Here is a 17,219-nt window from a genome sequence, read left to right as displayed (position 1 = left end):
CTATTGCTCCTGAACTGAGAGGAAAGTTTCAATCTTTTCACATTTTCAAATTCTTGTGAGTGACAGAAAGTGAAACCTCCTGAAATGACAACATTGTTAGAACTTTCCTCTCCTTTTCTTTTCTTCTTTTGTTTTTTGTCTCTTCTTTGAGGTCACTTTCTTCTCTCAAACAGGACACACAAGTGAAAGAAAAAATCAAAACTTATCTTCTTTTTCCTATTACTAGTAAACAAAGAGCCTCCTTGTTTTTTTAATTTAATTTAATTATTACTATAACCTGCAAGGTAGACCCATCTAGTTCCATTCATGGATCCCAAGCAGCCTAACAACAACAATATTAAGCCTACTCATGATCAGATAAAAGACTTGCAGATTTTGAAAAATGATGAAACCAAGAAACAGCAGCAGGTGGCTGCTCCTAAAAGAAAAGATAGGCATACCAAAGTTGAAGGTAGAGGGAGGAGGATACGTATGCCTGCTCTATGTGCAGCAAGAATCTTTCAACTTACGCGCGAATTGGGTCATAAATCTGATGGTGAGACAATTCAGTGGCTGCTGCAGCAAGCCGAGCCTTCGATTATTGCTGCTACTGGCACAGGGACAATTCCTGCATCGGCTTTAGCTGCAGCAGCATCTGTTTCTCAACAGGGGATCTCTGTATCAGCTGGTTTAATGATTGAATCGGGGGCGAATATCGCGGGGTCAGGTAGCAGTAGAAGTAGTAATAGTAGGACCAATTGGCCAATGATCTGTGGGAATTTTGGAAGACCCCATTTGGCTACAGTAGGAATATGGCCTGCCCCTGCCCCTGTTGTCACTAGTTTTGGGTTTCAGTCCTCATCTGCTCCATCAAGCGCCAGTTTAGGCAGTGAAAGTTCAAACTATTACTTACAGAAAATTGGGTTTCCTGGATTTGATCTGCCTGCAGCTACAAATATGAATCCTATGAGTTTTACTTCAATTCTTGGTGGAAGTAACCAGCAACTGCCAGGATTGGAGCTTGGATTATCTCAAGAGGGTCATTTAGGGGTTTTGAACCAGATATACCAGCAGGAAAGAATGCAACATCCGCAGCAGCAACAACAAGATCAGCATCAGCATCAGCATCAACAACAATCTCCGGAGGATGATTCTCAAGGATCAGGACATTAAAGCATCCTTCAGATAAAAGACCTGAGTTAGGTTATTTTGGTGAATGAGTTTTCATTTGTTAGGAGGTGTATTGATTATAAGTTAAAAGCCATCCATCTTTTTGTTATTCATTCGCCCTTTATATATGAGTGGTGTGCTTATATCTTGCTTGCTGAAATAGACATGGTAATCACAAATACAACTGCAATTTTCTCTTATATTTTCAACTATATGAGGCTTCGGAATGATTCACGTCTTTGTATTTGTACAAGGGGTTTGCTGAAATCAATTCCAATTTCAGTATATCCAACTTAATGAGATCACAAAACTCTGCTCTAGTTTCTTCTGTTTGGGGGTTTGAGGGGAGACGGAGTAGAGTTTTTACAATCTTTTCTTTGGCCAATTCACCGGAAGAAAGAGTAAGATGAGGCATAAGTACTCTTAATTCTGAAATGTTGTTAAAGAATCAATTAAGCAATGGGACAATTCTCTACTCAATTCAATCTTTTCCTCGAGAAAACGATTGCCACTTTCTACTCGAGAAAAAGAATAAGGAACATGGTACTGAATTGCTTCTTTTCCTCCAAGTGTTGTGCATATGATTGCTGGATTTCCTTTTTCAAGAGGTAGGATGCTTTTGCTTAAACACAACAGAAAATTGTCCTTCAGAACTGATGTGATCACCATATGACGTCTAGTTCTTAAAGAAAATTCTCATGGTTTTATTGACCTTTTAGTGCTGGTTTGTCTTTCAGCAGCTATATGTATGGATATTTATTGAGAGTGAGTGTTGTTGGTCTGCATTGGAAACATGGAATACTATCTCTCTGGTGTGTGGATATTCATTTTGCCCTCCATATTTATTGTCTATCGAGTGAGTTGTCTTCAGAAATTATCAATTCTTGAAATGCAGTATCATCTTTTTGAGAAATTATTGACTTATGGTAGTTCATTTTGATATTTAGTAACTGCATTTGGTATGAGCAAGAAGTTTCTGCCTGTTGTTATTCACAAGCATTCTGCCAATATTTCGACAGGCTGCTTTGGTGTGGCATAGGATTAGTTTGCTGTATAGGTGAAACAGATGCTGCTGTTTATTAAGAGTTGCAGGAATCTAAGTGCACTTTGTGACTGTTTATGCTGTTTTTACAACTATGATTGAGTATATAAAGACTTGTTAACCTGGGATTGAAATTGATAGAGTCAATAGGCTATGATGTACTTTTCACCTTGATTTGGCTTAAATATGATAAGATTATCACTATATTTACCATTCTTGTCGCGAAACAGATATATCTTCCACGTTATCAGAACTTCAAACATTCTCTTTTAGCCATGTTGAGATATTGTATGTCTAATCCCTTTCACTTCAGCCCATATAGAGAGACCTCTGCTATTCTCATCATATTTCCATCACTTCCACTCCCCCAACACTGTTTCCTTGGTATTGGTTCTGTTTCTTCATAGCAATTTTGATCATCTTCCATGTGTCAATCTGTACCATTGCATGTAACAAAAAGGATTAATCTTTCATTGCTTGTACAAGAACTTAGATATATGCGGACAAACAAACAACATAGTTTTGTCGTACCTTTTGTGAGAAGAAGAGAGGCTCATGAAGAACAATCTTGTCCTCCTTTCAATTTGAAATTCCAACCAATCTGACCATGTTCATAAGGCCATCTCATAGCGGGGCAGCTTCATTTCCAACCTTCTTGTAGATTGCATTGGAGCGCTATTAAAAGATCCCCAACTGTGTAAAGTTGGCATGGAACTATGAGAGAACAATCATGTTACTTATAACTACTAGATCTTTACATTGTCGGTAAAAATGAGTTTTACAAGTAACATCCATGTTGATTATGTTCTCCCAGTCTTCCAACACGCCTCATCTTCCTCCCACCCCATAGTCTCATCCCGACCATCCTCACTTCCCATATTATTTATCTAGATATTTTTTTTTACTTTTCACTTTTAACTTTTCAAGTAAAGACAATTATCTTTTTCATGTTTTACAACTTTAGCATTAATCACTTATTTTCAAATTATATTTCAAGACTTAATAATTAACATTTAAAACAATCATATTTCAAATCTAAATATAACAAGTAAAGGCGAGAGGAGGGAGTATTTTATTAGTTTTACCTAGAAACACAACAATAGTAGGTAAGAAACCAGTCATTTCTTCTAGAAAACGTTTTTCTGGCTGCTCAACACAACCTCCATCTTCACTGATCATCAATCTGGTCAACTTTGTCAGTCTTAAAACCCCAGTTTTTGTTTTTCCAATTCACAAGGCAAAAAGAATCAATAAATGGAAACTACCAACGTCGATCAAGCTCTATGTAATTGCCATATATTGGTGATTCCGTATCCAGGTAGAGGCCACATCAATCCATTGATGAATCTGTGCAAGCTCATAGCTACAACGTCCACACCAAATCATCTACTACAAGTCTCTTTTATTGTAACTGAAGAGTGGTTCAGCTTTTTGAAATCGGAGCAAAAGCCAGATAATATCAAATTTCTAACAATCCCAAATGTAATTCCATCAGAAAAGGATCGGAGTAAAGATTTGTCGGGGTTCGTGGAAGCTGTGTATACTAAGATGGAAGCTCCCATTGATAGTATACTTGACGGGATTTCAAAGCCCAATGTGATTTTAGTTGATTTATACTTGACGTGGGCAGTCCATATTGGGGAGCGGAGGAATATTCCGGTGGCTTCATTTTGGCCCATGTCTCCCACGGTTTTCTCCATCCTTCATCACCATCAACTACTCCTAGCTAATGGACATTTTGAAGCCAATTGTCAAGGTATACTTGTTTTTAAGTTGTTAGATTAGATAACTGTCATTTAATTGTTATAACTGGAAACATATTTCCTTTCCACTAATTTATGAATTCTAAAAAAATATAGGAGTAATAGCTTATTAAGTTTTGAATTACGCATATTAAAAGAATTGTGTAACATGCATATAGAATATGAATTCAAATTATTGGCTTCTTAACAAACAGAGCAAGGAGAAGAGGTCGTAAATTACATTCCGGGGATCAAACCAATTTGTGTAAAGGATCTCCCACCTGTGTTCTACAGCAAATACCGGGAGATGTTGCCCTTGATTCTCGAAGCTGTATCACTGTTGGTCAATAAAGCACAATACGCCTTGTTCACCACCATTGAACCATTGGAATCTCAAGTAATTGAGGCTTTACACGCTGAAATTCCAGTCCCCATTTTCACTGTTGGTCCAACAATCCCTTACATGGATACCGAATTAAACACTAACAAGCCTAGTCCAAACTACTTGTTATGGCTTGATGATCAACCTAAGGACTCTGTTCTATACATATCCCAAGGAAGTTTCTTGTCAGTATCAAATACACAGTTAGATGAAATTATAGCGGGTGTGCACAGCAGTGGTGTCCGAACATTTTGGGTGGCACGTGAAACTTCTTCCTTACTTACAGATGGAATTGGGAAGAGGGGAATCGTGGTGCCTTGGTGCGACCAATTGAGAGTTTTGTGCCATCCTAGTGTAGGTGGATTTTGGTCGCATTGTGGATGGAATTCAACCAAGGAAGGTGCATTTGCTGGCGTTCCATTTCTTGCGTTCCCCATTGTAGCTGATCAATTTACCAACAGTAAACAAATAGTGGAGGACTGGAAGATTGGGTGGAGGGTCAATAAGGAAAGTGAGAACCTGGTGAAGAGAGATGAAATTGCTCTACTTGTGCAGAGTTTTATGGACCTTGACAGCTACCACGGAAGAGAAATGAGGAAAAGATCAATGGGAATACGAAAGATCTTTCAAGAGTCAGTTGAAAGTGGAGCCATTCAAGGTAATATTAACAAGTTCATTCGGGATATTTCTCGAGGCCCAAGTCAATAATGTTTGGTTATAAAGAAGTTATGCAGATATAGTCTGTATGAACTAAATAAATATAAAAATTATTTCTGTAATATGTTTCACTTGGGAAGAGTATCCAACTCTTTATTGAATAAAACACAAACAAGCTAAGCCCTGCCAATGTTTCTACCTGCTGTTATTCACAGGCATCCTGCCAATGTTTCGACATGCTGCTTTTGTGGAGAAAGAAACTAGTATCAACTACTTGATACAGTAATCTAATCTGCAATATTAGAAATTTGATCATTGCACACAACAAGAATATTGTGTGACTACATGTCACAGTGACTGATTATTCCTCTGTTGTGAATGTGACTAAGCCCTAAAACAACTTTCTTTGTGTATTTTTGCACTTCAAACTTGGATAACAGTTGTTCTTGTGTCACTATATAGTATTTCTCAACATACTAACAACTCATATCTTTTTTAACTTTCCTGTGTCAGTGATGGTTCAAAATCAATGTGTGACTATAGATTAAGTAAAGGAAAAGGAATTAGAGGATACACTAGTATTATGTATAAAATATTACCTTCATACTTTTTCTATTGATTTGATTATGTTAACAAATATATTAAGTACTTCTTCTAGATATACAAAATTATTAAATTAATTTTTTATATATTTTTATTTATGATAACTAAATAAGATCTAAATATCAAATATTAATATACATGTATGATATATAATAGCACTTAATTATTATGGAAATATTATTAAAAACTTGCGGTAAAAATGATTATTAAATTAACTTTTTATGTATTTTTATTTATAATAAGTAAACAAGATCTAAATGCCAAATATAAATATACATGTATTCAAAGGCGAATTCAGGATTTCGGAAGGATGGGTGCACTATTATGAAAAAATGCATCTAAGATATAAATTTAATTGATTTGACCTTTACGTTCTTAACACTAAACCGTTAAATTTTAAAAATTATAGGTTCAACATATATAATACTACTAGGAGGACTATTACTAAAAAATTTTAGGAATTTCCAATGTAACACACTTAAAATTTTTGAAAGATTAAAGAAAAAAATGATTGAAACGCCAAAAGTGTTACTCATAACCACTTGGAGGACTATTACTAAAAAAAATAAGATAGATATAAGATTTAAATTTCTATATTTGCTTAGAGAGGTGCACTCAATCATCATTATATTATATTTTATGCTACTATTAACGTGGGTTCACACCTCTATATTTAAATATTTTTTGAAAAATATAACACTACTATATATGATCTAGAGAGGGAGCATGAGTTTAGGTGAACCCACGAAACCCCCCTAGATACGCCTATGCTAATGTATTATATATAATAGCACTTCATTATTATGGAAATATAATTAAAAACTTGCGGTAAGAATGAATTTCCTTTTGCTTTGAATCATCACTTAGTTCACTATTGAGAAATTTTTCATATTTGATTGATCAAAACTTTTTAAAATATTTTCTTTAGAAAAAGCAATTTTTTTAAAAAGGAGGAAAAATAACTTCTTGAAAGTAAGAAAAACAAGTTTTATCAATAATATCTATGTTGATTGTGTTCTCACTATTCCCAAGCACGCCTCATATTCCTCCCACTCGTAGCCTCATCCTCACCCTCCATATTATTTATCTAAATTATATGTTACTTCCTCCATTTTAAAAGGAGTGGTCTAATTTGACTTGACACGAAGTTTTAGAAAATAAAGAAGATTTTTGAATATTGTGATCCTAAATTAAAGTTATGTCAAATGTACTAAATTGCCTTTTAATCTTGTGGCCTTAAATATGTCACGTGAAAAGTTGAAATAAAAATGTTACCAAAAAAAGAAAACGATCATTCTTTTTTAAATGAACTAAAAAAGCAATAGTTTTAGAATAATACTTCTTGTGTTTACTTTAACTTATCCACTATACAAAAATATTTTTTCTCTTTGATTTTAACTTTTCAAGAAAAGATAATTATTTTTTTTATATTTCATCTTTAATATTAATTACTTATTTCTTAAATAGAATATTATAGTTTTGAATATGCTAAATCTGACGAGTATAACTAAAACGAAGGAGTATTTCTTACTTAGGAGCACAACATGATAAGTAAGAAAGTAGTCAAACTTGCTGCCCAACACAACCTTCGTCTTCACTGATCATCAATCTGGTCAACTTTGTCAGTCCTAAAACCCTAGTTTTCGCTTTTCCAATTGATAAGGCAAAAAAGAATCAATAAATGGAAACTACCAGCGTCGATCAACCTCTATTTAGTTGCCATATATTGGCGATTCCATATCCAGGTAGAGGCCACATCAATCCATTGATGAATCTGTGCAAGCTCATAGCTACAACGTCCAAACCAAATCATCTTCTACAAATCTCTTTTATTGTAACTGAAGAGTGGTTCAGCTTTTTGAAATCAGAGCCAAAACCAGATAATATTCAATTTCAAAAAATTCCAAATGTAATTCCATCAGAAAAGGATCGAAGCAAAGATTTGTTGGGGTTCGTGGAAGCTGTGTATACTAAGATGGAAGCTCCCATTGATAGTATACTTGACGGGCTTCCGAAGCCCAATGTGATTTTAGCTGATTCGTTATTGCCGTGGGCCGTCGGTATTGGGGAATGGAGAAATATTCCGGTGGCTTCATTTTGGACCATGTCTGCCACGGTTTTCTCCATCCTTCATCACCATCAACTACTCTTGGCTAATGGACATTTTGAAGCCAATTTGGCAGGTATACTTGTATTTAAGTTGTTAGATTGATGCCCTGTTTGAATATTGTTGGTAGAAGGACACAATTGGTTGCTCACAATCTTTTATTATATCAAAGTAGGACTCACTTCGATATTACAATTTTGATCACTCACTTATTGCTTGCTTTAGCAATACTCTTTACTTAACACTCACTATTATCTTCTTACTTGATTACTTGGTTACAACTCAAATGAATCACCTCTATTTATTGATAGTGATAGAAGAATCTAGCTAAAGATTTTTCTACTATGTTATGTTCTTCTAATTACCTATTTTTAGAACTATTTTTTTAGAACATTTCTAGACTTTTGTCTCTAGAATATGCATTCTTTTATTTCTTTACAACTCATTAATATTCTAGATTCTTCTTTGAAATATCTTGAAAATTAATTAAGATGGTGATCAATTCTTAATATGCATGTAATGTAATTGTAACCTTAACAGTTTGATATAACTGCAAACATATTTCCTTTCCACTGGGCGGTGTCGGCTGAGTTAGAATTTTGCATTAAAAAAAAAAGAAATAGTTTATTAAGCTTTGAATACATTATTAACATATATTAAAACAACCGTGTAACATGCATATAAAATATGAATTAAAATTATTGGCTTCTTAATGTCATAATTAGATATGTCAAAAATGAGCTCAATTATAGGTAATCCGCTCATAATTTTAAGGGTTGGATTCCATCTCAACTTATTCAAACTTTAGCTAATTTTAAAATAATCCTCAATTGAGCCTAATTTAATCTTCAATTTCAACATGTTTTAAGACTCTTTATTTTCATTGATGAAATGTATGTGTACCTATATTGAATGTATGAATTACTATCTATTTTATATCTTTTAGGATTTATCTATTTATTTTTAAGTTCTTTTTTAAAATTTTCATTAATTAAAATTCAAATAGTGGTTATAAAACTTAAATAAGAATGTATTAAAATTATTGAGATTAAGCGAGTCAAGATTCAATTCATTTTAAAGCCCATTTGAGCTCAAAATAAACCTGGGCGGGTCAGCATCCAACCAATTTCTATTTCTACCTATTTTAATATCTTTGATTTCAACTCAATCCACCCATTTGACGCGCCTACTCATAATGAACAGAGCAAGGAGAAGAGCTTGTAAGTTACATTCCGGGGATTACACCAATTTGTGTAAAGGATCTCCCACCTGTGTTCCACTGCAAATACCGGGAGATGTTGCACTTGATTCTTGAAGTTATATCACAGTTGGTCAATAAAGCACAATACGCCCTGTTCACCACCATTGAACCATTGGAAACTCAAGTAATTGAGGCTTTACAAGCTGAAATTCCAGTCCCCATTTTCACTGTTGGTCCAACAATCCCTTACTTGGATACAGAATTCAAGACTAACCAGCCTTGTCCCAACTACTTGTCATGGCTTGATGATCAACCTAAGGACTCTGTTCTATACATATCCCAAGGAAGTTTCTTGTCAGTATCAAATACACAGTTAGATGAAATTATAGCGGGCGTGCACAGCAGTGGTGTCCGTACATTTTGGGTGGCACGTGAAACTTCTTCCTTACTTATAACAGATGGAATTGGGAAGAGGGGAATTGTGGTGCCTTGGTGCGACCAATTGAGAGTTTTGTGTCATCCTAGTGTAGGTGGATTTTGGTCACATTGTGGATGGAATTCAACCAAGGAAGGTGCATTTGCTGGCGTTCCATTTCTTACGTTCCCCATTGTGGCTGATCAATTTACCAACAGTAAACAAATAGTGGAGGACTGGAAGATTGGGTGGAGGGTCAATAAGGAAAGTGAGAACCTGGTTAAGAGAGATGAAATTGCTCGACTTGTGCAGAGTTTTATGGACCTTGACAGCTACCACGGAAGAGAAATGAGGAAAAGAGCAATGGGAATACGAAAGATCTCTCAAGAGGCAATTGAAGGTGGAGCCATTCAAGCAAATATTTACAAGTTCATTCAGGATATTTCTCAAGGCCCAAGGCAATAATGTTTGGTATGTAAAGAAGTCATGCAGAAATTATGTATGAACTTAATAATATAAAAACTATTTCGGTAATATGTTTCACTTGAGAAGAGTATCAAACATTTTCTTCGCTCTAAACTGCTGAGCATGTATATGGCCCAAACTTTCGCAGTACTACTCTTTGTTGAATAAATGAAGTGGAAAGAGAACACAAACAGGATGCACTTGGTGAGAGCAAGAATTTTCTGCCTGCTGTTATTCACAGGCAGCTGTCAATGTTTCAACATGCTGCTTTAGTGGAGAAAGAAATGAGTCAATTCCCTAAATGGTCATCCAAGTTTAGGAAATTATCTTGAAATATCATTTATGTTTCATTTAGGATTAAAATATCACTCAATTATTCATATTTTCCTTCAAATATACTTGACACTTTAAAAACATCACTCTCTCCTAATTGATATGACATGTCATTAAAGTCTTTTTTTTTAATAATAGATTAATTTGATTCATTAAACAATATAACTAAAATAATAATCATATTATTTTTTTAAAAAAATAAAAAAATAAAAAAATAAAAAATATATATATATATATATATTAGTTTATTAAGAATACTTCATCCTTAAGAATCTTTTATTATAATTAAACTTTTATTTTTTATGTTATGAAAAATAGGTTTTTTAAATGTAATATAATATCATCAATTTTGAATACTTATAAACATATACATTCAAAAAAAAAAAAATCGATATACATATTACTCATGAATGCTAGCTTACATCAATTAATCATAAAATTTACAATGAATCAATAATATTAAATGTCAATTAACGTTTACAATAAAATTAATTGTGAATTTTGAAATTCATGCGTACAATATTTTTTTCTTGAAAAAAAAAATAGAAAGTAAATAATATTATGGCTGTTTTTTATCCAAAAAAAAATAAATATTAAATATCTCAAAAACCTCCTTCTATTCTAGTTGATATGTCTTGTTATTAAATCATCATTTTAAAAAATAATAGACCTATTTAATTCATCAAACTTATGTCTCTACAAGGCAAATATATAAATTACATGAGCGTTTATGAAGATTATAAAAAAAAATTAAAAAAACTAATTCCTTTATATTATTTTACCAAACAAAATTCAATGTAAAAAAACTTTGTGTGCAATTATTACTTGGTAATTTTTAAAATCCCTAAGTAAATTATTTGAAAATTTTAAGCAATTTTTTAATAAAAGTATTCAAATAAATTTGTAAGGTTGACAAAAAGTTGGTAAGAAAGAGAAAATTATTATTTATTTACTTTTAATTTAATTTTTTATTCTTATTCGTGCTATATTATATTATATTTTAACTTATCATACAATTAAACACCAATATATATTCTCATCTCATCCCAAATTCATGAAATACAAGTAATAATTAATTGAATTGCATGTTTTAATTCAATAATATACATATTATATGAGATTAATATACTGATAAATAAAGATCAAAATTTTATTTTCTAATATAAATATTATTCACTTGCTATTTTCTTTTTTTAAAAAAGATATTGTAAGTATGGATTTCAAAGTACCCAATTAATTATTTTTATTAGTTAATTGACCTTTAATATTATTGATCCATTATATAATATATGATCAATTGATGTAAGTTGACATTCATGAGTAATTTATATATATATCAATATTTTTTGAATATATGTGTTTATAAGTATTCAAAATTGATGACATTATAGTAAGTTTTAAAAAACTATTCTTCATAGCATAAAAAAATAAAAAATTAATTATGATAAAAGATTCTTAAGCATGAAAATTTCTTCTTAATAAACTAATATATACTTTTTAGAAAATAATAAAATAATTATTTTAGTTAAATGAGTTTGATGAATTAAATAAATCTATTCTTAAAAAAAGAAGCTTCAATGACATGGCATGCCAATTAGGCGAGAGTGAGGTTTTTGAAGTGTTAAGTATATTTGGAAGAAAATAGGGATAGTTGAGTGATATTTTGGTCATAAATGAAACATAAATGATATTTTAAGGCAATTCCCTAAACTTGGGTGACCATTTAGGGAATTGACTCAGAAAGAAATTAGTACCAACTACTTGAGTTCAGGAACCAGGTTCCTTACTCTTAACTGAAAGCGATAACAAAAATATCTCGAGTTTCATGTAGAAAACCTCCTTACTCAAGAGAGTAAAAACCACAGCCTCCAATGTGCAGGATTTCAGCAACCAATATTGTAGACTCTATCCTCTTTTACCTTGTAGATCTCATTATTGATGGACATGTAATGTGCTTGCACCTGATATATATACAAACAATAGTATATTCAGCATTTAAATTAATGTTTTCTATTTTTCAAATGCAAGTGCTAATTTTTTTACTTGTTTTCACACACATACATTATATATATTTATACAGTTGTGGGTTCAACGAAACTGTATAATACTTTAAATCCGCCGTCATATAAAAAATACATACATATATATCTCTTCCCATCCTGATATATTTTGGGAGGGCATTTAGCGTCAAGCCTCTATATATACGTAGGAAAACAAATTTCTCGAACTTTAGGGGTCGTTTGATGTGAAGGATTACACAAAATAGTCATGGGATTAAATTGTAGTGCCACTTAATTTGTTGTTTGATTGGCATGTTCGGGATAACTTATCTCGGGATTAATAATTAGTGTTGGGATAAGTTATCCCTCCCTTTGAGTGGTATAGTAATCCCGGGATAAAATAAGTAAATGAGAAAAATATCCTTTAAAACTTTTTCTGTACATCACTTTTCACATTCATTAAGGGTACTTTTGTAAACAAATAAATTATTCTTAAAATTAATTTATGCAAAGCCTATTATTTTGAATACAACATAACTTATCCCATCATAATTTATACCATCATAACTAATCCCGTCATAACTTGAATTCAAACCAAATGACAATAAGTCCTGAATTGCAGTGGTAGCAAGTGGTTATTATTTGTCAATGCACGTAGGATGTCAGCATTGAAGCACAACAATGCTTGTAGAGTTGTAATACGTACCAACTGCGCATTAAGCTAGCTCTTGCAATGTGCATAAGTAAAAGCGAACAGAACAGTAATTCTTTCACATGATCGATAGTTCTAAACATTAAAAAAAATTGTGCCACTTATTGTTAGAAAGTTTAGGATAGTACAGATTAGACATTTGTGGCCATATTTAAGGCCACATATAATTGTTGTCATTTAGCATCTCAACGTTAATTACGTTATCAGTCCTAAAACCCTAGTGGAAATTAACTCAACCCAAATATATCTGTAAATGGAAACTGCCGACGTTGATCAAGCCCTATTTAGTTGCCACATATTGGCAATTCCGTATCCAGGTAGAGGCCACATCAATCCATTGATGAATCTGTGCAAGCTCATAGCTGCAACGTCCACACCAAATCATCTACTTCAACTCTCTGTTATTGTAACAGAAGAATGGTTCAGCTTTTTGAAATCAGAGCCAAAACCAGATAATATCCAATTTCGAACAATCTCAAATGTAATTCCATCAGAAAAGGACAAGGCCAAAGATTTGTTAGGTTTCATGAAAGCTGTGTTTACTAAAATGGAAGCTCCGGTTGATAGTATACTTGACGGAGTTCCAAAGCCCAATGTGATTTTAGCTGATTCGTTCTTGCCGTGGACCGTCAGTATTGGGGGACGGAGGAATATTCCGGTGGCTTCATTTTGGCCCATGTCTGCAACGATTTTCTCCCTCTTTTATCACTATCAACTATTTCTCGCTAATGGACATTTTGAAGCCAATTTCACAGGTACTTTTTCCACAGTTAGTTGTTAGATTATGAGTAGAAACATATTTCCGGTCAATTTATTGAGTTTTGAAAAATTATTTATATTAATGGAGTTCTTAAAATTTGGACAAATAATTTGTTTGGTCAAATTTTCGGAAAGTTAGATGTGTTTATTTAAAAAACATACTTAAAAGAATCACACTTGTTCTTATACTTTTACGGTACTTTTTCAATATACTAGTAACTGGTACGTGCGTTACACGTGTATCCAAGCAAGGACTGATTCGTGTTATAGTTTCCAACCCTTCCAATATTAAGCATAAATCTATGTGTAAAAAATCACTAAATTGCAACAAATAGTCAACATGAACCATGAGTCATTCAGTGTCCCTCATTTGACTTGAATTGATGAAAGAAATTCGAGATAAATGAAATTGACGAATCCAATTTTGACCGACTACATCATCTTTAGGAAAGAGATTTTAATATGGACTTTAGGAATTATGGCCGAACCTCGTTATCAGGTTTCCTACATATCTAAGGCTATATGAGAATTCAGGCCACTTGTAATTCAATACGCTTGATTTGACGCATGATTATGAAAAAATTCAAAAGTTATCCCGATATCGAATTATGAAGAGACCAGAATGCTTGAGAATAAGATTTGAGAGAAGATGTCGGAATACAACCGAGTTTTCAACATTGATCCCGCCTACATATCCTTAGACCTTAGGAATCAGGCTGTTTGCAGTTCGACTCTATCGGTTGAAAAGGAAATCTATTATGTTAGATCACCTTTGGTTTCAAAAGAGCGACAAAGTAAGTCGAGTATGAAAAAGAGGCTTGCAACCTCTTAGCGATGAATGTGGTGCACTTCACACCCATAATTAAGAACTTACACGGACATAATTTCCAAAGCTCTTGGTACATTGTCACTCAGATTGGAAATTTGCTTTCGGTAAAGACCAAAAAGTTTCCGGATGCGAAACTAAACTGACAAACTCAAAGATAAACCCACATGCCTTCTGATAGGAGTGTGGTTTGATTGTGGTGGAAGTCACTTCCTCTGCTCGCGTCCCAAGAGTTTGGCACTCCTCTTTGGACTATGTCCCAGTTCGCTGCTAAGAAAAAGTTCTACGTCGTGCTGCATCCTTTTTGATGTCGTCCGCATCTGTGGTTTGTTTTGGAGAATTCATCCTTTCGGATGCTCTCGACAAGGACTGAGATAAAACTCATTAGCATAAAAATGCAATTCAAATGGGAGACAGTGTCTTTTACCGTGTTGACACTTAATTGTTCTCCTTGAACATTTGACGTAAACTCTATCGAGTTTGACGTGAAGCAAATAAAGCTTGTATTTTGTATTTCTAATATAATCTTCAATGTACTCTTCTTTTGATGACGAAGTAATAAAATATGCATATATAATATGTTGATAGTTCTCTTGATGTCGTATTTGCAAAAAATAATGATGCAGTTGAGGTTGATTCTCTTTTGGTGGGCGAATCTTTCTCGCGATGCGTGAACATTTTTCCCGCGATGCATGAATCTCTTTTCGCGATGCATGAATCTTCTCTTGCGATGGATGAATCTTTTTTCTGTTGCAATGCATGACTTCTCTACGATGCATGACTGCTTTCTCTTGTTATGCATTATCTTTTCCCGCGATACATGAACTCTTTCTCTTGCTATGCATGATCTTTCCCCGCGATGCATGAATTCTTTCTCTTGCTATGCATGATCTTTTCCCCGCGATGCATGAATTATTTTCTCTTGCAATGTATGATCTTTTCCCGCGATGCATGAATTCTTTTTCTGCGATGCATGACTTCTTTCTTTAGCTATGCATGATCTTTTCCCGCGATGCATGAATTATTTCTCTTGCTATGCATGATCTTTCCCCGCGATGCATGACTTTCTCTTGCAATGCATGATCTTTTCCCCGCGATGCATGAATTATTTCTCTTGCTATGCATGATCTTTCCCCGCGATGCATGAATCTTTTTTCTGCGATGCATGACATTTTTCTCGCGATGCATGAATTATTTTCTCAATGCATGAATCTTTTGATGATTCCTCCCTGATACCGAAAGAAGATAATGCTTCACCGAGCAACATAGGTGAACTTCTGGGTATCTTTTGGATGGCGATATTGTCTTAACCCACAATATAAATAAAAATGACCCTTGAAGTAGTGGTATCATCTTATTTAACAATACGATATAGATGACTCTCCGGATAGTGGTATCGTCTCATTCGACAATACAATAAAAATAACCTTCAGGGTAAGAATATTATCATATCTGACAATATAGTGCAGATAAACGTCTTCCAGGTATCTTTAGTTGCTGAAAAATAAATAAAATTTCTCCCTTCGAGGTTTTAATTTGTCACCACTCCGAACATAATCGTATGTCCATTATGGATTTCGCCTTGCTGGGAATTTGAATGAAATAATGCTATCCATATTCCCAAATATTTGATATAAGAAACATAAAATATTTCCTGCATCCACCAAGAAATTGTCAATTTTGGGGGAGCTCCTCGCCCTTTGGCTTCCCCATATTCATTGAATGGAGGAATATGTTGATGTTGGGGTAAACCTATAAACCTGTATCCATAGAAAAATTGTTAGTTTTAAAAAAAAACGAACTGATCTGTGTCGATCTCTTCAGTTGTCTGCTCCTTGTCTTGCTATCTCCGGTTGATTTCTCCGATCTCCCGCTTCTCGATACATAAGACAAAATGTTTTTATGCAAAAATGATCAAAACATGAAGGAAAAGTTTTTCTTTAAGGAAAATAGATTTTCAAAAGTAATGTTTGGAAAAAGTCACTGTCAAGTGTCATGTCACGTCAAGTTTAATGGACGTCATTCGGAGTTGGTGTTTTGAGATCTGTCTGATCACTCGTTGGGATGTATTCAAAGTTGCTTTAAGCTGTCGGTAAACCCAGTTGAAATCTTTGAGGTCATTCTCAAAAATTTATGTCCCAGTTAACTGTCTTGGTGTATCTTCAGCTGTTGGTGAGCAATCACGGAATTTTTGAGATCTTCTCAAAAATTCTGTCTCAGTTTCAAATCTCAAAGTAACTTTAGTCTTGATTTTGTTGGAAAGATCTTCTTCTCGAAAATTTTTGAGTCCCTCTCAAAAATTCTGTCTCAGTTTCTATTGTAAAGAGAAATAGAAATCCTTACGAGAAATATGACCGAACCCTTGTGGCGCCTACGTATCCCGTTGAGGCAGGAATCAGGTCAAATGTAGTTCCCCCTCGAGGACTAACAAAAATAGGAAATTTACAAAGAAACCGACCGAGGCCGACATAGGCCGCCTACGTATCTCATTCTTGAGAATTCAGGTCGAACGTAGTTCAAATAAAAAGAAATATTAAAAGGGATAAAGGAGTGACCGAGGCCGACATAGGCCGCCTACGTATCTCATTCTTGAGAATTCAGGTCAGACGTAGTTCATTTAAAAGGATAAAATTCTAAACAAAGTGATTACAAGCAAATAGAACGATTACAAGGAGATGACAGAAAATACAAATTGAAACTTCATACATAGTATCTTTTGACAGCATCTGAGTTGATCGGTTTCGGCCATTCGGTGCCATCCATCTCCGACAGGACCAAGGCACCTCCAGATAACACTTTACGAACCATGTAGGGTCCTTGCCAATT

General features: G+C 33.9%; 3 protein-coding genes across 3 annotated transcripts; all 3 read left to right on the top strand.

Moving 5' to 3' along the window:
- Nucleotides 1–257: 257 nt before the first annotated feature.
- Nucleotides 258–1,309, top strand: LOC125836669 (transcription factor TCP20-like). Its single transcript, XM_049515872.1, has one exon. It carries the CDS (start codon nucleotides 307–309, stop codon nucleotides 1,150–1,152), a length of 846 nt encoding a protein of 281 aa, XP_049371829.1. The 5' UTR covers nucleotides 258–306; the 3' UTR covers nucleotides 1,153–1,309.
- A 2,136-nt stretch (nucleotides 1,310–3,445) lies between these two features.
- LOC125836477 (UDP-glycosyltransferase 87A2-like) lies at nucleotides 3,446–5,258 on the top strand. The gene is made up of 3 exons (XM_049515650.1): nucleotides 3,446–3,947; nucleotides 4,149–4,973; nucleotides 5,188–5,258. Exons 1-3 carry the CDS (start codon nucleotides 3,446–3,448, stop codon nucleotides 5,256–5,258), a joined length of 1,398 nt encoding a protein of 465 aa, XP_049371607.1.
- A 1,998-nt stretch (nucleotides 5,259–7,256) lies between these two features.
- Nucleotides 7,257–9,763, top strand: LOC125836476 (UDP-glycosyltransferase 87A2-like). The gene is made up of 2 exons (XM_049515648.1): nucleotides 7,257–7,758; nucleotides 8,886–9,763. Exons 1-2 carry the CDS (start codon nucleotides 7,257–7,259, stop codon nucleotides 9,761–9,763), a joined length of 1,380 nt encoding a protein of 459 aa, XP_049371605.1.
- The last annotated feature ends 7,456 nt before the right edge of the window (nucleotides 9,764–17,219 follow it).

This window comes from Solanum verrucosum, unplaced genomic scaffold (assembly GCF_900185275.1).
Source record: "Solanum verrucosum unplaced genomic scaffold, falcon-dt-bn FXZP01000278.1, whole genome shotgun sequence".
Lineage (NCBI taxonomy): Eukaryota > Viridiplantae > Streptophyta > Magnoliopsida > Solanales > Solanaceae > Solanum > Solanum verrucosum.
Note: the sequence above shows the minus strand (reverse complement) of the source record. Positions and strands in the feature narration are given on the sequence as shown.

Coding starts and splice junctions, on each gene's coding strand:
- LOC125836477 (XM_049515650.1), top strand. CDS start 3,446: ATGGAAACTACCAACGTCGATCAAGCTCTATGTAATTGCCATATATTG. Junction 3,948..4,148: donor TTTTGAAGCCAATTGTCAAG/GTATACTTGTTT, acceptor CTTAACAAACAG/AGCAAGGAGAAGAGGTCGTA. Junction 4,974..5,187: donor TGAAAGTGGAGCCATTCAAG/GTAATATTAACA, acceptor TGTTATTCACAG/GCATCCTGCCAATGTTTCGA.
- LOC125836476 (XM_049515648.1), top strand. CDS start 7,257: ATGGAAACTACCAGCGTCGATCAACCTCTATTTAGTTGCCATATATTG. Junction 7,759..8,885: donor TTTTGAAGCCAATTTGGCAG/GTATACTTGTAT, acceptor CATAATGAACAG/AGCAAGGAGAAGAGCTTGTA.
- LOC125836669 (XM_049515872.1), top strand. CDS start 307: ATGGATCCCAAGCAGCCTAACAACAACAATATTAAGCCTACTCATGAT.